The 23,353-nt window shown below is 41.5% G+C and overlaps 2 protein-coding genes across 6 annotated transcripts in view; one reads left to right on the top strand and one right to left on the bottom strand.

Annotated features, from left to right (window-relative positions):
• The window catches only part of LOC102415943 (syndecan binding protein), a 31,758-nt gene extending 11,964 nt beyond the window's left edge, over positions 1-19,794 (top strand). Inside the window, exons 2-9 of the mRNA XM_006045653.4 lie at positions 996-1,061; positions 8,118-8,196; positions 9,467-9,576; positions 12,252-12,410; positions 13,976-14,151; positions 16,704-16,875; positions 17,553-17,644; positions 18,696-19,794. Of these exons, the coding sequence (XP_006045715.3) occupies positions 1,011-1,061; positions 8,118-8,196; positions 9,467-9,576; positions 12,252-12,410; positions 13,976-14,151; positions 16,704-16,875; positions 17,553-17,644; positions 18,696-18,750 (894 nt within the window). The 5' untranslated portion in view covers positions 996-1,010 and the 3' untranslated portion in view covers positions 18,751-19,794. The remainder of the gene's footprint in view (positions 1-995; positions 1,062-8,117; positions 8,197-9,466; positions 9,577-12,251; positions 12,411-13,975; positions 14,152-16,703; positions 16,876-17,552; positions 17,645-18,695) is intronic.
• NSMAF (neutral sphingomyelinase activation associated factor) overlaps positions 15,567-23,353 on the bottom strand; it is a 74,074-nt gene continuing 66,287 nt past the window's right edge. The window contains exons 28-32 of one of the 5 annotated variants that reach the window (XR_006544994.2): positions 23,097-23,247; positions 22,381-22,483; positions 22,156-22,265; positions 20,067-20,261; positions 15,567-17,925 (exon numbers count right to left, since the gene is read on the bottom strand). Coding sequence is in view for 3 of the 5 variants with exons in the window: in XM_025265373.3 (XP_025121158.2) it covers positions 20,930-21,024; positions 22,156-22,265; positions 22,381-22,483; positions 23,097-23,247 (459 nt within the window). In the remaining 2 variants the exon portion in view is untranslated. Of the gene's footprint in view, positions 17,926-18,861; positions 20,262-20,329; positions 21,025-22,155; positions 22,266-22,380; positions 22,484-23,096; positions 23,248-23,353 lie in introns of those variants that run through there. The other 4 variants (XR_006544993.2, XM_044928753.2, XM_044928752.2 and 1 more) reach the window with 4 other exon arrangements.

Raw genomic sequence — 23,353 nt, 5'->3', positions numbered from 1 at the left:
CATCATCGACTGACTGGATCCCAGAAGTGAATGGGGAAGGGCATGGGGAGTGCCTTGTTGCTGCCCCCGTGCTGGGAGCCTGCTCAGCAGTGCTGGGGACTGTCGCTGCTGCTCCCTGCAGTGGCCTGGCTGGAGGAGGACACTGGAAGTTGGGAGAAAACACCCTTTTCTCCTCACTGTACCTCCAGCTTCCCCATTGACAAAGCTTAGCATCTTCCCAGCTGGAGAAGACCAGCATTTAAAGGGCCTGTCTCCATCTTCACAGAGCAGCCAGTCGTGGGTGGGTTTTCATTGGGTGGCAGTCAGAGTATCAACCCCTATACCAATTTAGAACATGTTCTGTTTTGTTGGGCTTCAAGGAAGTATTCATCTCAAAATACCTAAACAAAGTTTTGGAGTATGTATGCCTGTAATACTTGAAGAATTTTGTTTTAAATCACTACAAAAAGCAATTCATGGTCACTAAAAGTCGTTGAACAATATAGGAGTGTTTAGAATAAAAAAATTTCTTTCCCTTTTATTCCTTCTCTCTTTCATTCATGTCTCCTATGGTGTATATTATTTTATATATATACTTATGTAATGTGTGTGTATATATATTTTTTTGTAATAATGAGGTTTTGTACATAGATAACATGTATCAGCTGTTGTAGATTTTTGTTAGAAGGATATAATTCTCTCTCACTTGCTAAGCCCTTGTTTGTGTAAACTAGATGAGTCACATAATTGTTCTTTGATTTTCTAAACTATAGAAATGAAGGGACTTGTATTCAGGGAAGTTTCACATTTGTAATGGATATAGCTCGAGAGAAAGGTAGTTGGCAACCATCAGTCAGCAATTTTTAGTATAGCTAGATGGTCATCCTTTTTTGTTTTGCAATTTAAATCTTGTGTTAAACGACTTACATATGTTTATGTGTATGCTGCTGGCTCCATGTACTATTTAAATTTCAATGAAGTCTGAATCATAGACATTTTTTGTTGTTTTTCTTTAGAAAAATCCTGCAAAAATGTCTCTGTACCCATCTCTTGAAGACCTGAAGGTAGACAAGGTGATTCAGGTATGTTTTAAATACTTTTCTTCTTCCATGTCCTCTGCCATACATTCTGATTATAGGTGAAGTGAAGTGAGAAACTTAAATAGCAGATGTATTTGTTCAATTTACACTGTATAAACTCAGTTTTTCTAACTAGAACGTTAGAAAACTAGAGATTTCTTCATTTCACTGTGAATTAATGGGCGCGAGATATTTTTTCTTTGAAATGGGACTTAAGATGCTTTGGAAATAACTTGGTTTCATGACTGGTTTTAATTTAAGTACATTTTAAAGTTTGTCTTGTTTAAAATTCGTATGTGTGCTGTTCGGTTTTCAGGGATGACCAGTCTTTGAAGTAATTGTCTTCTCCAAAGTTAAACATTATCGAAACGGGGCGGCACATATTGCTTTAGGAGGAGGAGGAGTATAAGAAGAGCTCAGTGAAAGCTGAGCAATGTGTCTTTTTTTTTTTTCAGATGCAGAAAATTTTTAATCATACAATTAGAATGTTAGTAATAGAGAAGTAATATGAATATACTTAATACCACTAAATTGTACACTTGGAGAAAGAGGATGTTAGAAGTAGAAAGGGGACACTATTATGTAGCACCAGCCTTTTATTTTACAGATTAAGAGAATGAATCCTATGGATGGTTTTTTTTTTTTTTTGGTTACTTGTAGAAAGTTTTATTTGTCTTTTCCATGACACATGGAATCTCTATGTCAACTTTATATACATGTGTTTATTCTGATAAGAACTATAATTTATGCCATTGCTTTTTAATAACAGTTTTATCAAAAAATTAATGCAAGTAGCATATTTCAGTCAAGGACATTAGGTCTGTGTGTATCTATGTGGTGCATATGTGTCTTTTAAACGTAAGCAGCAGACAGTCTCTGCTACAGCAACAGAGAGTCCTGCTCCAAGTGGCTGTGTAAGACAGTACAGTGATTCTAACACTCATTAAGTCAGGCATTTTTGTACTCCTTTGAGTATTAGCTTTGTAAGATAGTTTCTTCTGCTTAAGAAAGCTTGGGATTGGGATCAAGTCTTGCTGTTCTGTAAATTTTCGTTACTGGTTTTAACTGGAGATAATTGTAGTGTTTAGTGAACCATCCTGTTTCCAGTTTACTTTCAACTTGGTCTTTTATAAACTCTTTTTATTTCTGAATTTCTTCAGCTGTTATTTGTTTTTCTAATTTGACAAGATAAACTGCGTGTTACACTTTATTCTGGAAATCTTTTTCATATGATAAATGTGATGAAATTCTTTTCTGTTACAAGTTGCTGTTGCTGCTGCTAAGTCACTTCAGTCGTGTCCGACTCTGTGTGACCCCATAGACGGCAGCCCCCCAGGCTCCCTCGTCCCTGGGATTCTCCAGGCAAGAACACTGGAGTGGGTTGCCATTTCCTACTCCAATGCATGAAAGTGAAAAGGGAAAGTGAAGTCTCTCAGTCGTGTCCGACTCTTAGCCACCTCGTGGACTACAGCCCACCAGGCTCCTCTGTCCATGGGATTTTCCAGGCAAGAGTACTGGAGTGGGGTGCCATTGCCTTCTCCGTATAAGTTGCTAAAGTACTTCAAAGCTTTTTATCCTAAAGATCATTTTGCTAGAGATCTTGGCCTCAGTTTACTCTACATGAGATTGACTTCCTAATTAATTAGCATAAAATGTTTATTACAAACTTGGGAGAAGAACACAAGTGTTTTTTAGATGAAATGTTCTTTAAGGGTAGAAAAAAATAAGCAAAAATAGTAACAAATGTGTGACTGAAATTGTTAGCCCCGTGGCAGTGATTGGTTGAATGTGGGGGAGTTCATGAGCGTGTATTTCTCATCCCTTCTCTGGGTATTGATGGGTGGTTTGTAAAATCTCTGAAATCTGTTCGCTTGCCAAGGCTTTGATGCCTGACAGTTTTAAGTGGTTTATTCAGTCATCTCAAATCTGTTTTTTCTTTGCTATTTTATTATTTTTCTCATGTGGTTTTTATTTCCACCCAGGACATCTGAACAAGTATACTTTCTTTTTTTAAAAGCTTTTATTTGAGATATTTACCTTGAAGTGTAACAGTTAAGCTGTTACTATGACATCCGAGCACTAAGTGATAGGATCTGCAGATGGGTCTGAGAGGATGACTCATTTCCTTTTCGTCCTTTTTTTGTTAATTTTTATGAAATTGAACCTAAACCACCGTAGACTTTGAACAGAGGATTTTTTATCTCAAAAGCAGCAGAAAAAGAAGGCAAGAGTTAATATTGGCAAATGTTGGATCAGAAAATGAACACGGCTGCAGTCCACCTCAGGCTGAGCTCTTCAAGGAGCAGCTGGTTGTATGGATATTTCCATTTCAAAGCCTTTTATATTCTGAGCACAAAGCTAGCTGCCTGGAGATGTGACAGAGAGTAAGGAGGGGGGAACATGGTTTTTAAATTCTCGCTGGATTTAAAAAGATTCCCAGCCTAGCCACTAACATCTTGGACTGTTTCTGTTTTATTTTTTCTTCATTTTCTGTGGTAGTGTTACTTGAGTCTTTGTTTTTGAGGCGCCTCTGTAAAGGTAGTATTCATTTTCTGATCTCTCCTTTCACACCGCAGCAGTGACTTGGCAATTCATATTCTGTAAACTGTTTCATAGGAACCATTAGGCTGTGGCTCTGAGCATCGTGCAGCCCCTGCGCCTCTCTGTCCACCGTGAGTCTCAAACAGGAGCCACGCCTGTGCATAGTGGACTGAGAAACAGTCATCAGCGTCCCGACACAGTGAGCAGAGATTGACTCTGGTGGCTCCACGAGTACGGTGTCTTCTCATGCTTTCTGTAGTTGTACAAACAACATGCCCCCCCCCCCCCCCTTTTTCACTAGTTTGAGATTTCAAGTGAGTGTGGAATATTTTGCTGCATTTAAATGGCTTATAGTCCTTAAGCCTTTGTTGTACCATCTTTCATTTTTACTACAAATTATATAGTAATTAAATATGTAACTTTGTGTTCGGAGAGCTTACTTCAGTATTCCTTGGATAAGAACAAGAGCAATGAATGAAAGAATAGAAATAATAGACCAGTGTAAAAAGGATCAATTTTTTAAAGTTAGTAAATTCTGTTTTTCAGAGTGGTTTTAGGTTCACAGCAGAAGTGATGCAAGGTACAGTTTCCATCTCAGTGACCCTTCCCTGTGCGCCCTCCCCCGCTTGACCTGCACACCACACACCTGTCACCCTGCACCAGCAGCATCTTCGCCAGAGTGGTACACGTGTGACAGTCACTGACCTGCTGCTGCTTCCCCAGGTCCACAGCTACACTTGTGCTCGCTCCGTGGGTTTGGACGAAGGTGTGCTGATGTGGAGCCACCGTTCAGTGTCACTCAGGGCACTCTCACTCCCTCACAGTCCCCACGCTCTGTCCAGGCCTCCCTCCTCCTCTAGAATGTCAGGGCTGGACTCATACCGTAATTTGCCTTTTCGGATTGGTTTCAGTCTCTTAGTAATGTGTATTTTAGGTTCCCCCGTGTCTTTGCATGGCTTTGATAGCTCCTTTCTTTTTAGTGAGGAACAGTATTTTTTTTTTTTTTTTTTCCCTTAGAGTTTATCCAGGAAGCAATCCACTGGCCACTAGCTCCTTTTAGTTGATAGTTGGTGAGAGAATTTTCAAAATTCAGCATATTTTGAGTTTGTGGATATATTTAAAGTTAAAAAGATTTGCGTGCTGTATTTTATTTGAATTTAGATTGTGACATTATGAAATAGTAATCAAGAATGACTCAATAAGTCATATCAGAACATTTAGAATCCAAATGAGTGATGTACTTGGAGTACTTTTGTGGACTTCCTTATTTAATTAATCTTCCATCTCTCCACGCATCTTTGGGACTGCTCTTAGCATCAATTTCAGAGCTTGGTGATAAAGAGTATAGGTTTAAACTCCCATCACTTAATCAATGTATTTTTGATTAAGTAAAAAATATTACATCTGGATCTTACAACTTAACTGCCAACAGAGACATATGTCTGCTTGAGGAGCTCAGATATATCTGTAAGAGAAAAAGGAACACCATACAGCATGGGCTGTGAAGGCAGCCCTGAGGGGAGCTCCTGGCATACCTGCCTCTGACTAGTATTAAGTGTATATGTTTTCAAAGTTTTGGCAAGTTTTAACACATAAATTACATTACTTCACCATGATTGTTATGTCGGTGATTAAGTATGCATTTTGCATACTTTGTAATATTTTTGTACTTAGTATAACATAACACCCTCTTCCAACAACGCAAGAGAAAACTCTACACATGGGCATCACCAGATGGTCAACTGAAATCAGATTGATTATATTCTTTGCAGCCAAAGGTGGAGAAGCTCTATTACAGTTAGCAGAAACGAGACCGGGAGCTGACTGTGGCTCAGATCATGAACTCCTTATTGTAAAATTCAGACTTAAATTGAAGAAAGTAGGGAAAACCATGAGGCCATTCAGGTATCACCTAAATCAAATTCCTTATGATTATACAGGGGAAGCGACAAACAGATTCAAGGGATTAGATCTGATAGAGTGCCTGAAGAACTATGGACGGAGCTTCGTGACATTGTATAGGAGGCAGTGATCAAGAGCATCCCCAAGGGAAAAAAGTGCAAAAAGGCAAGATGGTTGTCTGAGGAGGCCTTACAAATAGCTGAGAAAAGAAGAGAAACTACCTGGAGAAGGAAATGGCAACCCACTCTAGTATTCTTGCCTGGAAGAATTCCATGGACAGAGGAGCCTGGCGGGCTGCAGTCCATGGGGTTACATGACTGAGCATGTGTGCATGAGGGTGGAGGGTGACGGGTTGGTAGCAATAAACTGGTAGAACTAAAAAAAAAAAAGAAAGAAGCTAAAGGCACACGAGAAAAGGAATGATACACCCATTGGAATGCAGAGTTCCAGAGAATAGCACTGAGAGGTAAGAAAGCCTTCCTCAGTGATCAATGCAAAGAAATAGAGGAAAACAATAGAATGGGAAAGACTAGCGACCTCTTCAAGAAAAGGTAACCCTTTGAGTTACCAAGGGAACATTTCATGCCCTTGGTACACAGTATGGGCACAGTAAATGACAGAAATGGTATGGAACTATATAAAAAAGATCCCCATGAGCCAGATAACCAGGATGGTGTGATGACTCACTTAGAGCCAGATATCCTGGAATGCGAAGTCAAGTGAGCCTTAGGAAGCATCGTTATGAACAAAGCTAGTGGATGTGATGGAATTCCAGGTGAGCTATTTTGAATCCTAGGATGACGCTGTGAAAGTGCTGCACTCAATAAGCCAGCAGATTTGGAAAACTCAGCAGAGGCCACAGGACTGGAAAAGGTCAGTTTTCATTCCAATCCCAAAGAAAGGCAATGCCAAAGAATGCTCAAACTACCACACAGTTGCACTCATGCTAGCAACGTAATGCTCAAAATTCTCCAAGCCAGGCTTCAACAGTACGTGAATCGTGAACTTCCAGATGTTCAAGCTGGATTTAGAAAAGACAGAGGAACCAGGGATCAAATTTCCAACACCTGTTGGATCATTGAATAAGCAAGAGAGTTCCAGAAAAACGTCTCCTTCTGCTTTATTGACTATGCCAAAGCCTTTGACTGTGTGGATCACAACAAACTGGAAAATTCTTAAAGAGATAGGAATACCAGACCACCTGACCTGCCTCCTGAGAAATCTTTATGCAAGTCAAGAAGCAACAGTTAGAACTGGACATGGAATAACAGACTGGTTCCAGATCGAGAAAGGAGTACGGAAAAACCGTATATTGTCACCCTGCTTATTTAACTTATATGCAGAGTACATCATGAGAAATAATGGACTGGATGAAGCACAAGCTGGACTCAAGACTGCTGGGAGAAATATCAATAACCTCAGATATGCAGATGACACCACCCTTATGGCAGAAAGTGAAGAAGAACTAGAGAGCCTCTTGATGAACGTGAAAGAGGAGAGTGTTGAAACTTGGCTTAAAGTCAACATTCAGAAAACTAAGATCATGGCACCTGGTCCCATCACTTCATGGCAAATAGATGGGGAAACAATGGAAACTGTGACAGACTTATTTTGGGGGGGCTCCAAAATCACTGCAGATGATGACTATAGCCTTGAAATTAAAAGACACTTGCTCCTGGGAAGAAAAGCTGTGACCAACCTATACAGCATATTAAAAAGCAGAGACATTACTTTGCCAACAAAGGTCCATCTAGTCAAGGCTATGGTTTTTCCTGTGGTCATGTATGGATGTGAGAGTTGGACTGTGAAGAAGGCTGAGCACCAAAGAATTGATGCTTTTGAACTGTGGTGTTGGAGAAGACTCTTGAGAGTCCCTTGGACAGCAAGGAGATCAAACCAGTCCATCCTAAAGGAAATTAGTCCTGAATATTCATTGGAAGGACTGATGTAGAAGCTGAAACTCCAATACTTTGGCCACCTGATGCGAAGAACTGACTCATTGGAAAAGACCCTGGTGCTAGGAAAGATTGAAGATGGGAGGAGAAGGGGACGACAGAGGATGAGATGGTTGGATGCCATCACCGACTCAATGGACATGAGTTTGAGTAAGCTCCTGGAGTTGGTGATAGACAGGGAAGCCTGGTGTGCTGCAGTCCATGGTGTTGCAAAGAGTCGGACACAACTGAGTGACTGAATTGACTGACTGAACACCTTCTTATACTTGGTAAAATGTAGATAAACATTTCATTGGGATATGGTGAAATGGCAAAATAAATATTAGCAACTTAAGTATTTAAATTTTTAGGTGTTCTCCTGATATATATTTACGTAAATATGGTTAAGCTTTTTTCTTTAGGTAAAGAAGGTACTTTCACTTAGACTAAAGTGTAACTATCATTTCATAATGCATTGTGAAAATATTTGCAGTAGCATTATGAAATATTAATTATATGTATTTTCTTTGAAAATATATTGCTTAATTGTTTGAAATTAGAATTTCTTAAATAAAAGTAAAGGGTTTAGTTTTTTTTTTAATTACTGGATTTAAGTTATATGAGAAGTTTAAGTGAGTCTCTATAGAGTGTTGTTAGAATTCTTTTTTTTTTTTTTTTTTAGGCTCAGACTGCCTTTTCTGCAAACCCTGCCAACCCAGCGATTTTATCTGAAGCCTCTGCTCCTGTCTCTCAAGATGGAAGTAGGTTTATTCTTTGGGTTCCTTCTCCTTGAACCAGGGATACCTGTTAAGCCTTCTTTTACTGAAATAGAGGATCCAGGATTTTTTTTTTTTTTTTAACATATACAGCATGAAATTGTCTTGCTCTAGTAGTAAGAAAATACAAATGTTTATTTCAAAACAACCCTTTAATCAAGAAAGTGAACTGTGACTATGAAAGTATGTTTATGACTTTATGAAAATTATTACTTAAATTTCACCCTTTGCAAGTCCTTGACTTAGGAGTGATTCATTTATGAAAAGATGTAACTCACTGAACTGTCCCCTGTCTTTCAGGGCTGTGGGGATTGATAGCGTTCTCCTTTGGGGGAACTTCCCAAATCCTGGAGTCTCTACTCTGACTCCATACCCTTCTCCCTGGTTCCTTTTCCTTCTAAATTCATAGGAATTCAGGACAGAACTCTTAAATAATATGACTTCAGATACAAAAGGTGTGGCAGTCTCAGTGGGAGGGGAGTTGAGGGAGAATGGATGCGTGTATGTGTATGGCTGAGTCCCTTGTCCACCTGCAACCACTACAACATTGTTAATCAGCTCTACTCCAGTATAAAATGAAAAAAAAAAAAAAATACAACAGGAGTGTTAAATAGGTTTTTATGGCCTGTTGGCTTATAACATTGTTTCCTTTAGAAAATCCATAAATCACATAAAGAGCTTTTGGAAATAGTATCTAACTCTACTGTTCAGTTAAATACTGTTAATATTTAGAGGTACTGTTTCAAAGATTTCATTCTGTGTATTCTTAAAATGATAGGACACTAAATAAATTTACAAGCTTTAATTCCCCCCCACCCCCCCACAATTCATTTTTTTTTGGTAGAAGAATCATTTTATAGCTGTGTTTTCTGAATAAATTAAAACACAGCTGATTTGAAGTGTACATTTTGGTCAGTTGTTCTTAAGTGGAGAATCAGTGATATGTGTAGAAAATTCCTAATAAGTTTAAGAGAAAGAAAAGGCAAGATAACTTGGAAAAATTATTTCTAGTCTTGAGTATTTAGAAGTCTGAGGCGTCAATTAAAATGTCTTCATACTTTGACTTTTATTTTTCTGTTGTCCATTTCTAATTGTCATTACAGAGAAAGGGGTTTTCCAGATTACTAATTTAAATTCACCCTAGATTTTATAAAATAAATGTGATTTTTTAAAATACAAGTAAAACTCCATAATAACAATGGTTTTTTAAAATATTCTACTAATTTTTTTCCTCTACTCATTCATTTGTTATTAGATCTCTATCCTAAGCTATATCCGGAGCTCTCTCAGTACATGGGCCTGAGTTTAAATGAAGAAGAAATACGTGCAAATATGGCCTTGGTCCCTGGAGCACCAAGTCAGGGGGTATGTATAATGTAATTCGTTCTGAATTATATAAAATCGTAGTTTACAGAGAGATAAAAGCTATCGTCTTTGTGGCAAACTCACAAATTTATAGCCTTAGCATTGATCTCTTCTCAGGATTGTTTTCTAGGTATTGCTTTTTACACAGTCTACTTCCTCTGTGCTGTTACCACTTTCCTAATTTATTAGGAGTTCAAGATTCAGGTGCCTTTAACTGGTACATTCTCCTTTGTCTTCTGCATTTAGTTATGGACCTGTGATTCTGCTGCTGCCGCGTTTCTTATACTCATGTTCTTCATTGTAGGCCTGCTGTGGCCCCGTCCGTGTGTTTCTACCTCTAACCTAGATTGTTACAGTTGTCTCTTTTTCCAGTAACTCCTCCAGGAACTTGGTATATCAATGAATACTGAGCTACTGCTAACTTTATCATTCTGAGATTGAGGTCTGTTATCGTTTTTTTGCTCATAATCTTTTTAAGTTTAAAGCTTCTTATAGTTTGACCCCAAATTCTTGGCTTAAATATAGTGTGTCACAGTCTTGTGTTAAGATTATTGCTATAAGACTATAATACCTTACAGTACTTGTCATAGGTAAATGCATAACTTCATGAAGACAGCCTTTATGTCTCGTTGTTGCCATGACCCCCATGCTTAATACAGTACCTGGCTTTCAATTTATTCACCAAATATTTATTGAAACTTGCTTACGTCAGTCAGGGTCCAGTTGGAACAATAGAAATCACACTAGATTTTTTAACAGAGATAACAAGAATCAGAGAGGTTGAAGAACTGAAAAAAGCAAAAGCGGAACCCAGAAAGCTGCTTCTAGAACTGGGGCGCACAGGATGGGGGTCGTAGTTCTCAGAGCGACAGTGATGGTGGAGGAGTCCCGTGAGCTGGGCCTCAGGGGAGGGGCCCTGTGACGGGCGCTGGTGCCTCTGGGGGCTGCATGGAGGCTCTTCTGGGAGTGTCTGGAATCTGGAGACTGGTCACCTGCTGCCAGCAGCATGAAGGGCTGGCCCCAGGCAGTACTGGCAGGAGCAGGAAGCAGACAGGAAGGGGCAGGCCCTGGCACCTCCTCCTCGTGAGGGGTCCTGACCAGAAAGCCAGTGACAGAAGAGGGCTCACCACATAGGGTGGGTTTGGAAGGGACAGAGAGTCTGTGACACTTGCTGCTGCCCTCTCTTCTCTTCAGTGTGCCCACAAGCTTCTCTCTTCATACAGTTGATGCTCAACAAATATTTTCTGGTAAAGGAACCATAGTACGTACTTTCAGCTTTACTAGCCAGTATATGCAGAGACCTTGAAAGGCTTTCAGGCAGAAATGAACTTGAGAGACCTGAGAGACAAGACCTAGGTGATGGGCAGATGAGACAGAATGTGGTAGCAAATGCATTGGGGGGTTGGCATTGGAAGGGCTGTCAGGCCAGGTAGTCTGTGGCCTTGTGGACAGGGTAAGGGGTTAGGGGTCTGAGTTGTGGGAATGATAGATATAATTGATTTAAAAAAGGGTTTCTGTGCTTGCTGTGTGGAGGGCAAATAGAAGGGCAAGAGTAGATGGTGGTCATAGTAGGCCTTAGCAGGAGGGGGCAGTGATCATGTGTTGGTCATATGGATCATAGTAAGAACACCGAGTAAGCACTTAATTGTACTTGCTGGAAAAAAATTCTTTTCCAAAAGTTATACTCCAAAGCTCCTCCCTTTTGTTCTGTATTCCAGCTAAACTAAATTCATTTGCTTAATTTTTTCTGTCCCATTGCCTGATTTATATGCTTTTATAGCTGTAAGCATTGAAGTTTTGTAATTCTTCAAAAGTTGTATTTTCTGGGTTTGTGCTTGATTCGTAGTATGGCTCCTTGTGTGTGTGTGTGGTGTCCCAGTGACTGTGATTCTGAAGGAGACACTCGCAGCCTGTGTGTGTGTGCGGCTGAGGTTTCTCTCCCCCATCATGGCTGCCCTGAGCATCACAGGTGTCGGACCAGAGCTTTTCATGACAGGTTCTGGTTAAGACGCCTTGGTAACAAATATGTTCTTCCCTCACTGTCTTTGGTTCTTAAAACAATAAACTGATTTTGGTCAAGAAAAAAAAATAAGGAATGTGAGGCCTGGTACCTAACGGAGTCCCTAGTACAGCTGTTCTCCATACAGTTGGTTAATCCACAGATGTTTACTAAAGGGACGAAAAATAACATTTGTCTTGTGTGTGTCAGCACTTGAATAACAGGTACTTTTAGTGCTTGTAGTGGAGCTGTGAGGTAAGAAGTTTGCCTCTTTAATAAAAGCTAAGTACATTGTTGAAGATAAGGCCATATAAAAGAACCCTCAGGAAGATGCTGTGTGAATTTAAAAGTAAGGTACAGCCTTTATAAAAATTCAAGGATAATAATATATTTGAGTTGAAAACAAGCCAGGGTACACATAAAACCAATGCCAGCGAATTCATCGGCAACAGAGAGTCATTGAGTCTGCTGGAGATGGTGTCTGGCGGGGTGAGTTACCTGCAGAATTAGTTTTAAAAAACAAATAGGGTCATTTTTGCAAAACTCAGATCTGAAAGAACTAATTGCCAAATTACATTTTAGGAAACCACAGCAGAATATATTCAGTTATTGTTTTGGATTTTCTCAGGGCGTGTGTTTGCGAATACTGACGTGTTGTATGTATCTCTGTCGGCAGGTGGTGGCGCGGCCTTCCAGCATGAACCTCATGGTGGCCCCTGTCACTGGTGGCGACATCGGGATCCGCAGAGCAGAGATCAAGCAAGGGATCCGAGAAGTCATCTTGTGTAAGGATCAAGACGGGAAGATTGGGCTCAGGCTGAAATCCATAGACAACGTAAGCACTTTCAGTACTCTTGTCTGATTAGCTGTTACGTGACTGAGTTACGATTTAAAATGTAAATCCTTGATCGGGACTACTTTTAATCTGCTTTTCCACGTGAGATGCTACCCTGTTCTGAAGAGGCAGAGCTGGGACTTGAGCATTTCCAGGGATGAATTTTTCTCTTTTTTCAGTCCTTTTTCTGGAATAAAGTTCACTAGTCTGTGTGTGTTGTAACAGTTCATACAAGAATGCTGGCGGTGAAATAGGGTAACGTGTACAAGTTAAGACTGATAGGTGGGGTCAGTGGTCTTGTGTATTTTTAAACTAAAAGAGGATCATGTGACTTGTAATGTGGTTTTGGGTTTGTTATTTCCATCCTTGAATTTGACTTTCATGGGGCATTTTCTAGGCAACAGTGACTTTCTAAAGTACATTACTTTACCTCTCACCTTACCAGATGGGAGAAATGAAACCTGGTTACTCTTTGGGGAAGCACTTAGGATCACTAAGGAGGTGCTGAGTCTTTACCCTGATTTGTGGGTTTCCGAGTTAGTTATTGGGCTTCTTTTCAGTCTTTGGTCTCATAGCTCAGCACATCCAGCCTTTGCACGTAGAAGATGTGGCGCCTGGCAGAAGATGGCTGAGGCCAGTCCCCGCCCCACCTGCCTCCCCAGAGGCTGAGGGCATTGTGTCTTTGCACACTTGTGGCTCGTGTGAGACCCTCATTGAGTGTGCTGCTCTGGGAAGCTCGCGCTTCACTGCCCTCTCCCCATCCTAGAGAGAGACCACACTCTCCCCAGCTCCACCCCTGCAGCAGTTATCCTTGCAGTGGTTTGTCCAGTGGCCACTCTGCTGGGTGCCGCCCTCAAGTACAGGATGCGCAGCGCCAAGTCTGAGGCAGCTCAGGATGGAGAGGGGTGCAGCCTGTGGTTGCTTTCATCTCTTACTGGCGCATGCCTTTTATACTTGGCCTGTTTATAGTGTTCAGCATCTGAAATTTAGTTTACATGAGTAAAAAGACCCTATGTGTTTAGTTCTCAGTTACCTGTACTTGAGTTCTCTGTATTTACCTCGTAGATTTTTAAGAACGAGGGTTGTATTCTGTGTATCCACCTTTTTAGGCTGTTTAATAGTAGTGATTATGTGTAATTTAGCAAGCGGGTAAAGGAAATCTTCAGCCCAAAAGGTAAACTTCTGACCTTAACCTATCACTTTCTTTAAATGAAACTTCCAACACTTCACTGTCTTTCCCCCTCAATAATGATCAGGTGCAGTAATACCTGTTTGGTATACTATCAGACTCATGAAACCTTACATGTATTATAGTAATCTGCCTTTATTTTCCTTAGTCTTTTTATTCCAAGGTGGAGGGGGTGATGGAAGTTGGTCAGGTGAGTCATGATGTGAGCTAGAAATTACCACTCACATCTTCCTGTTGCCTTGATAGCATTTTCACTTTCCTTCTTGGGGGTAATACTTGTGTAGTTTTTCCTTTTTAAAAAAAAATTACTAGAGTAGCTGCCTAAACAGCTGGTTCCTGATTTTCCAGCACTCACTTAGTGATTTCCGTCCTCCAGGGTATATTTGTTCAGCTTGTCCAGGCCAATTCTCCGTCCTCCCTGGTGGGCCTGCGGTTTGGGGACCAGGTGCTGCAGATAAACGGCGAGAACTGTGCTGGCTGGAGCTCGGACCGGGCGCACAAGGTGCTCAAACAGGCTTTCGGAGAGAAGATCACCATGACCATTCGGGACAGGTGAGCTGACTAAACGCTACATGTGGACATTCATGACTAGTTTTCCATTTTCTTGGGGTTTTAATATTCTGGAAATACAAGGCAATGCCAAAGAATGCTCAAACTACCACACAGTTGCACTCATCTCACATGCTAGTAAAGTCATGCTCAAAATTTTCCAAGCCAGGCGTCAGCAATATGTGAACTGTGAACTTCCTGATGTTCAAGCTGGTTTTAGAAAAGGCAGAGGAACTAGAGATCAAATTGCCAACATCCACTGGATCATGGAAAAAGCAAGAGAGTTCCAGAAAAACATCTCTTTCTGCTTTATTGACTATGCCAAAGCCTTTGACTGTGTGGATCACAATAAACTGTGGAAAATTCTGAAAGAGATGGGAATACCAGACCACCTGACCTGCCTCTTGAGAAGTTTGTATGCAGGTCAGGAAGCAACAGTTAGAACTGGACATGGAACAACAGACTGGTTCCAAATAGGAAAAGGAGTACATCAAGGCTGTATATTGTCACCCTGCTTATTTAACTTATATGCAGAGTACATCATGAGAAACGGTGGACTGGAAGAAACGCAAGCTGGAATCAAGATTGTCAGGAGAAATATCAATAACCTCAGATACGCAGATGACACCACCCTTATGGCAGAAAGTGAAGAGGAACTAAAAAGCCTCTTGATGAAAGTGAAAGAGAGTGAAAAAGTTGGCTTAAAGCTCAACATTCAGAAAATGAAGATCATGGCATCTGGTCCCATCACTTCATGGGAAATAGATGGGGAAACAGTGGAAACAGTGTCAGACTTTATTTTGGGGGGCTCCAAAATCACTACAGATGGTGACTGCAGCCATGAAATTAAAAGACACTCCTTGGAAGGAAAGTTATGACCAACCTAGATAGCATATTCAAAAGCAGAGACATTACTTTGCCAACAAAGGTTCGTCTAATCAAGGCTATGGTTTTTCCTGTGGTCATGTATGGATGTGAGAGTTGGACTGTGAAGAAGGCTGAGCACCAAAGAATTGATGCTTTTGAACTGTAGTGTTGGAGAAGACTCTGGAGAGTCCCTTGGACTGCAAGGAGATCCAACCAGTCCATTCTGAAGATCAGCCCTGGGATTTCTTTGGAAGGAATGATGCCAAAGCTGAAACTCCAGTACTTCGGCCACCTCAGGCGAAGACTTGACTCATTGGAAAAGACTCTGATGCTGGGAGGGATTGGGGGCAGGAGGAGAAGGGGACAACAGAGGATGAGATGGCTGGATGGCATCACTGACTCGGACGTGAGTCTGGGTGAACTCCCGGAGTTGGTGATGGACAGGGAGGCCTGGCGTGCTGCGGTTCATGGGGTCGCAAGGAGTCGGACACGACTGAGCGAATGAACTGAACTGAACTGAATACAGCATTTTGTTGCAGAAAATAATCAAATGTTATTGATTAGTTTTATATTTATACTCTTGCAGTTCTGTGTTGCTTTCACTTTCTTACATAGTTTGACTTTTTAAAAACAGTATTCTGGTTTTGCATACACCTTAATTCAGAGCTTACAGAAATTTGTGCTTTGAGAAGTTCCTTTCCTGTCTTAATCTGTTTCTCTGGAAAATAGAAGAGGTTAGAAAGGTAACAGCAACAGGTGTCTGGACTTTGCCCCCGGTTTCCTGCTCAGGGTGGATACATGGGGGCCAACCAGTTCCAAAAACCAGCCTGGCCTTCTGGGTGGCTGAGGCTGTAGTCCTTGGTGGGAACAGCATCTTTAGCTCGTTTATAATGGAGCTTGCGGTACCTGTACTACGGACACCACCGCCTTCTCGGCCACGCAGGGGTTGAAGGGCAGACCTTGTAACACATTTTTAGCTTTGGCATTTTTGTTCATATTGGTTCAACTGGCTTTTATCTACCTTTGTGTTTTCACTTTGAATAATACATGGTAGGTATTAAGTAAACATTTTGCAGACAAATGGCACTTTTGCTCTTACGTGAGCAAAGTTTCAAAAAGTAACTTGGATCACCAGGAAGACATGACTGCTGTGAACTTCATAATGTAAAATTCGTATTTTGTCATGAAACGTGTGCAGTAACAGGTTGTCAGTGCTCAGAGCAGACGCCATCTTTCTGAAGCTCCTCCCTTTCTAAGGGACTGGGGGCTTCCGTCTTGCTGCTGCTGCTGCAGCAAAAATACCATTGTAAAGTTTTCAAAATCAAGATGTGAGAAATATTATAAAGGTTCTAAGTATTTCCTAAGAAAAATTAAGCTCCAGGAAATACTAAAAAGTTAATTCATTTTTAACACTGATTTTTGTTCAAACGTAATGTTAAAGGAAAAAGCACATTGATAAACTGCATGAAGCATTGTGTTAATTCTTTGATACTTAAAAGAAGGAAATCTTGATTAGTTAGTCCAGCCATAATGGAGAGAATTTTTACACTTTTACACAAGATGTACATACCAAGTAAAATAGTTTTGAAATAATTTATGATAACAAAGTATCCAGTACAACATAGTGGAAATCCATTGAAATGTTTACCTTGGAATTACAATTTTAATTGAAACTGTTATGCTCACAGGCCCTTTGAACGGACAATTACCATGCATAAGGACAGTACTGGACATGTTGGCTTTGTTTTTAAAAATGGAAAAATCACATCCATTGTGAAAGACAGTTCTGCAGCTAGAAACGGTCTTCTCACGGAACATAACATCTGTGAGGTCAACGGACAGAACGTCATCGGACTGAAGGTCAGAGCAGAACTTACATCATATTGTTTAGTTTTAGAAGTCTCTTTTTCATTTGTCTTGTTGGGGTGGTGCTGTTATTGACCAAAATGAGACATTCTTTGGGGCGCTGGCTGTGCCCTCATGTTACCTCTAGAATTGTGGCCTCTGTATGGGTGAGATCTCTGAAGTCCCTTGAACTAGAATTCTGTGAAGACCTGGGCAGTGAAGATGTTGGTGAGATTCTGAATGAATGGTTGCTTTTTTGTCCAATTGCTTTTTTCAGTCCAGGGGTTGTAGGAAATGAGTAATAGTTTATGGTCAAATTAGTACTACATTTTTTATGCCCTCTACAAATTCCTAAATAGAACTATTTTGAGGTCTAAAGGTTTTCATTAAGAATTAATGTTAGCAGAGGGGATGTGGTAATATTGTATATGGGGGCAATTATTTAATCTCTAGAAAAAGAATGCTTTGTTTTGGCTAATATATTCAACGTAGTTTACTGAATTTTGTTACCACTGATGAAGTTGTGATTCTAATGAATTAAAACTTGGTAAAGAAACTGGAAAAAACTTAAATACCAGGAGTCAGGATTTTAGAGACATTAGCAAAACCTCAGAACATATATATTTCTTTACCAAGAATAACTTAGTTTTATATTTAATAAAGTCTCTCAGAATTTTCGTTGTTTTCAACAGGACTCTCAAATCGCAGACATATTGTCCACAGCTGGAAATATAGTTACTATTACAATCATGCCTGCTTTTATCTTTGAACACATTATTAAACGGTAAGTAGAGAATTCTTTGACTTGATTCTGTGCTCATGTGATTTCATAGAGTCTCTGTACTTCTTTAATTCTCAAGCTTCTCAAACCTTTGGTTCTTTAGTGGATGACATTGGCATTATTTAGACATTTGAAGTATTTAAATTATTTACATTTTGGAAGTTCTCAGGAGTGAGGGCTGGAAGCTGAGGAGAGAGAATAAAACAGGGGTGGCTGGGGCTGTCTGTCCGGTAGCATCTTACGTTCTGTCCTGGCTCAGCCAGCACAGTCCTTTCAGTATCTACCTGAAAGATAAATGATATTTAGAACATTAAAAAATGTAACTCCTATAATGGAATTTTTGTTTACCCAGAAGCTGGAATAGAATGCAGCTAGCTCCTTTTGGGGGTTGTTGGGGGGAGAATTGTCAGGACTAATCCTTGAAGAGCTCACTTGTCTTACATCAGTGATAGCCTCCCCACCGCCCCCCCACCCCCTACAAAAAAATACCCACACACATTTCCCTCTGCTGCTGCTAAGTCGATTCAGTCATGTCCGACTCTCTGCGACCCCAGAGACGGCAGCCCACCAGGCTCCCCCGTCCCTGGGATTCTCCAGGCAAGAACACCGGAGTGGGTTGCCATTTCCTTCTCCAATGCATGAAAGTGAAAAGTGAATGTGAAGTCACTCAGTCGTGTCCGACTCTTAGCGACCCCATGAACTGCAGCCCACCAGGCTCCTCCATCCATGGGATTTTTCCAGGCAAGAGTACTGGAGTGGGGTGCCATTGCCTTCTCCCTCTAGTTCATAGCATTAATAGCATTGTCTTTTTTAACCATTCAGCCTTAACATATAAGGATTCAAGGACCTGTATCTTACTGGCCAGGATAGATAGCTTATTTGTAATCAGCTAGATTACCTGAGACCCTTAGAGCTGAACTCATTAAAAAACCTGCTCCATTCCCACCTGATGCTAACAGTACTGAGTTTGAATTAGAGTTTTCTTGAATCATTGTAGCAGTTTTGAAAAAAGAAACCCAACCCTCAGTATCTAACAAAAGTAACTGTCTTGTAGGATGGCGCCAAGCATTATGAAAAGCTTGATGGATCACACCATTCCTGAGGTTTAGAAGTCACGGCACAGTGGAAACTTCCCGGAAGTTCTCCCGTTTACGTCTTGGGCAACTGACCTTTCTATTATGCACATGAAGCTTTCTAGGAGCCAGCAAGCATATGCTGCATGAGGACTTCCTGTCTTACAGTAGGGCTGGGAATCTTACTGTTCGATCCAGTATATCTTGTTCAGACATCAAGATAGTTGTAGCCTTACCCTGGTTTTACAGTTGAAACGACTTTTACAGACTAGCTTCTTTACTGGAAACCTGATGCTTTCACAGCCTTGTGAGTAGGATGACTGTACAGGCTCAGCTCTGTTAGAACCATCACCTTGATATCGAGCAGTGCTTAGTTCTGTGCTGTATTTGCATTTTTACTGTCACCATAGTGCATTTAGAATTACTTTTCTTCCGTTCTATGTGTGTGTAACACCAGCTAAGTAACACTGGTTTCATTCCATGTAAGCATTATTAGACAGTGTGTGTAGCTGCAAGAGACTGATCGATTGTCATTACATTTTATCTACCTTCACTTAATACGCTTGAACTGTCGCCTTAACTAAGTTAAGCATCTAGAATAAAAGCCAAAATGTAATGATTGCTGCCTTTCTAAACCCAGACGCAGGTGTGCATTCACCTGAGATGTACCCTGGCCCCGCGCAAGCTGACGGTGCATCCCGAGCTAGCACAGCTGCTGACTTGCATTTGAGATTTTCTAGTCCTTCCTTGTGTAATGGGAACTTCTTTCTTCTAAAAGTAACTGATACCACTTTTTGAGAAATGAAGCACTATATATTTAATGTAAAAATTCTTGTACTAAATAGAATGAACCTTGACTCTTCTTTTCACGTGTAGATTAAGTGGGCTAAGACCTGATTGTGGCATTTACACAGTATGTAACCTAGCTGCCCCGGGACGGTCTCAGGACACTGTCCTGGTCATGTGTTCCATTTCCTGCCTCCTCCCTGCTCAAAGAATGACACGTTATCCTGATTTTTTTCCCCCTCTCTTTGGCTTATGCCTATTCTATTTTAATTAAAAATGTATAAATAAAGTTAAGTTCTAGTCTGTCTGTTATTGCATCATTTGAAAATGTCAGGCTTGTAGGAGAGTCCTCTCCCAGAGTGGCTAACACCCAGGAGCCTGGGACAAGCGCTTTGTGCTGAGAGGCCCTGAGTGTCCAGAGAAGTACCTTCAGCCTGGAAGCCCAGACACACTGGAAGCCGAGCAGCAGGGCCTCAGCGAGCCTGTTGATTTTCCTGGCGACACCCAAGCCATGTTTAACATTCAGGATACACCAGTGGTTTTTAAGTAACAGAGAAAAATCTTACCTCGCATGCTTTCTGTGGTTCAGAGGTTGAATACAAAATAAATCAGTGCTACTGATTCATGGCTTATCTTGTGTGGAATTCAGAAAAGCCAACCAACTCAGGTTTTTCAGTGATGATGTTCCTCATTATGTGTCTGGACTTGGCTCTGAAGATAGTTCCAGAAGTACAGGATTATACAGTACTAAGGATGGTTTTCTAGAAGGATCAACATTTGAAGTACCTACTTTGTGCCAAGTTATTTAAATAAGAAAATGAGAATTTCATTACAGAAAAATATTTTTAATGTCATAGAAAAGATGAGCATTTAACAGCCATAATGAAATAAACCATTCCTATACACAGTAAACTGTTATAAGAACTGCTAATCCTTGCCCAGGTTCTCAGAATCTGGGGCTAGCAGGTAATAGAAAGTGACCACTCCATGAAAACACACATCCCCAATCCAGCGGGCGTGCCGCAAATGTGTCAATTAGACAGAGTGACTTGGCAACAGCAGAGAATACTCAGGTTTTCTTGCAAAGTCCTTAAACTGTTCAGTGCTTTCGGGAGGTTTCCCCCAGCTGGTTTAGTTATCTTTCAGCTGCTCTCTCTTTCACCCAGACTCGCTTTCTGATCGTCATAACCCTGGGACAACCGCCTGCCTCACAGATGTTCCCTCCCCAAATCTCCCACATCTTCGTCCGCCTTCGAGGATGACAACTAACAGCTTTCAATGAAGTCACCATGATTTATAAAGTCTAAAACCACAGATTTCTCATGTGGTGAAATTTGTAATGACTGTAATTGCACATTCACCAATTCCTTTAAAAGTTTGGTTTAAAAGTACATTAAATAGAGTTCAAAAACATTCGAGGAAAAGGCACTTAATACTGCGACTTCCAGAACATAATTTGTCTGTCTTCCCCTCCTGTGATGACGCTGCTACACTGCTCGCTCATCCACATGCACGTCACGGCGCCTGCGAGGAGACACGGGGTCGGGGTGAGCTGCCCAGCTGCCACCACGGCGTCTTGTCCTTTGAAACAACCTTTGCCTGAACTCAAGTGCTTAGGACAAGGAACTTGGGAAGACTAGGAGACCATGCAGATGTAAAGCTACAGCTAAAACAGCTGGGAGTCACAGGTGTGTAACATACAAATATTACACCTACAACAAGTCAGGAATCATGAGAGGGACAAGTGGGGAACTGGCGTGCGTGTGCTGATTTCCATTCCTATCAGGTGAGCGGAGGACGGCAGGCATAGACCTCACTTGCATGTACAACGTTGAGGAGAAATAACCGCACACAACAGTGACAGTGGGAAGCGGACGAAGGTGGGCTGTCAGCAGTTACTTGGAAGCATCGACCCAAGGATTAACTGTCCTCCAAATGCTCAAAGGGAAAACGTGCAAATGTAAGAAAACTAAGAAGCCAACGGGCAGAAGGACACAGACATACACAAGAAAACATCCTTGGGTAATAGACACACCAGGTTACCAGCTGGAGAAGTCCTCCAAGGAGGGGACCTGGGAGGTGGAAGTCACTGGGAGCAAGACTGTTTTCTCTGTAATTTATTGTTATTATTTTTGGTGACAAGGCATGCAGGATCTGAGTTCCTGGACCGGGATTGAACCTGTGCCCCATGTGGCAGAACCACTGAGTCCTAACCACTGGACACCAGGGAAGTTGCCTGTTTTTTAAAAATTTATTTGGGTCACAGTTGAAGCATGTGGACTCTAATTCCCTGACCAGGAATCGAACCTGGTCCCTCTGCGTTCTCTTAGCCACTGAACCACTAAGAAAGTTGCTTTTATATATATAAAACAATAAAAACTCTATGCATGTGTTAAAAAAATCTACACCTTTTACTTGTTTTTCCTCTCTATGTAGAAGTTAATGTAAAAACTTTACATTTTGGAGTCAAATGTCTGCCAACACAGATCTAAATCCTGAAAGAACCAAGAGATGCAGGTGGCCAGGCTGGCCAGGATCTGGAGGGGAACGTTCACAGCACAGAGGCCCCCGGGGGCTTGCAACCTGAGAAGAGCGTGTCCACTGGTGGGAAAGGAGGCGCTGGAGCATGTAGGGAGAAGAGGCAGGTCACCTTACCTGAGTGGCCCTGGATCCTCTTGCTGACCCTTCCCCCAAGGAGGTCCCAGATGAGCAGCTCCCCAGACTGACTCCCAGATACGACGGAGTTTCCATCCCAGAGAAAGCACCTGCAAGAAGGATTTGGAAGTCATTCCTCGTCAGGAAGGAAGGGCTAGAGCAGGCCCAGAGTGGTGACTGTGAGCCTGTCTGTAAACGTCTTCATTGTGAGTAACCCGAGAGTACCTCTGGGGCTCGTCTGCAGTCAGAGAAGAGATGAGCATTCCTGTCTGCACGTCGATAACGTTCAGATGACTGTTGGCTCCTGTGCTCAGGATGTGGCGACTGTCTGCAACGCGGGGCGGGACAGGGTGCAGGTTACGGCTTTAGATCATCTGAAATTTCACTTCTGAGTCCAGGAGCCCAATGTTCACGTGAGTTATTTGTTGTATTAACCAATGAGGACTATCCTCTCTGTGAAAAGCTTCTGTGTTTAAGGCACTGGGCTGATGACCCTTTGGTGTGAATTCATAAATTAATTTCTCCAGTGATTTGAGCAATTAACAAGAATATCTGATAAAGCTTTTCTAATAGGTACACATGCCATATGCACTGTGTTCTCCCGCAAAGCAGCCTTAACCCACAGGCAAAACCCCTTTTATCAGCAAATAGCATTTTTGTCATTTAGTTGCTCAGTCATGTCTAACTATTTGTGACCCCATGGACTGTAGCCTGCCAGGCTCCTCTGTCCATGGGATTCTCCAGGCAAGAATACTGGAGTGGGTTGCCATTTCCTTCTCCAGGGGAATCTTCCTGACCCAGGGATCGAATCTGCATCTCCTGCATTGGCAGGCTGATTCTTTACCACTGAGCCTTCTGGAAAACTGTTTTTACATTCTTATTTATTTCAAAGTAGTAATTCCGGTTCCCCTGGTATCATCTGTATTAGAAAAGGATGCTACCTGGGCTGAAAGCAGTGTCGCCTACAGTCCCCTCATGACATGGAATCTGGTGTAACAGGGTGGCCGTGGTGAGGTCCCAGATGGTCACTGTGCCTTCCTTGGTGCCTGAGGCCAGCAGGGTGCCGGCAGCGTTCAAACTGATCGTATCCACCTGGAGAAGGAAGCACATGCAGTACTCCATCAGAGCCACGGTCATGAAGCTGTGTTTCTCAGCCCATTCTTAACAGCACCACCTATTTCCAAGTGAAATCTTCATA

Source organism: Bubalus bubalis, chromosome 15 (assembly GCF_019923935.1).
Source record: "Bubalus bubalis isolate 160015118507 breed Murrah chromosome 15, NDDB_SH_1, whole genome shotgun sequence".
Lineage (NCBI taxonomy): Eukaryota > Metazoa > Chordata > Mammalia > Artiodactyla > Bovidae > Bubalus > Bubalus bubalis.
The sequence above is the reverse complement of the archived record's forward strand: the minus strand, read 5'-3'. Positions and strand labels throughout refer to the sequence as shown.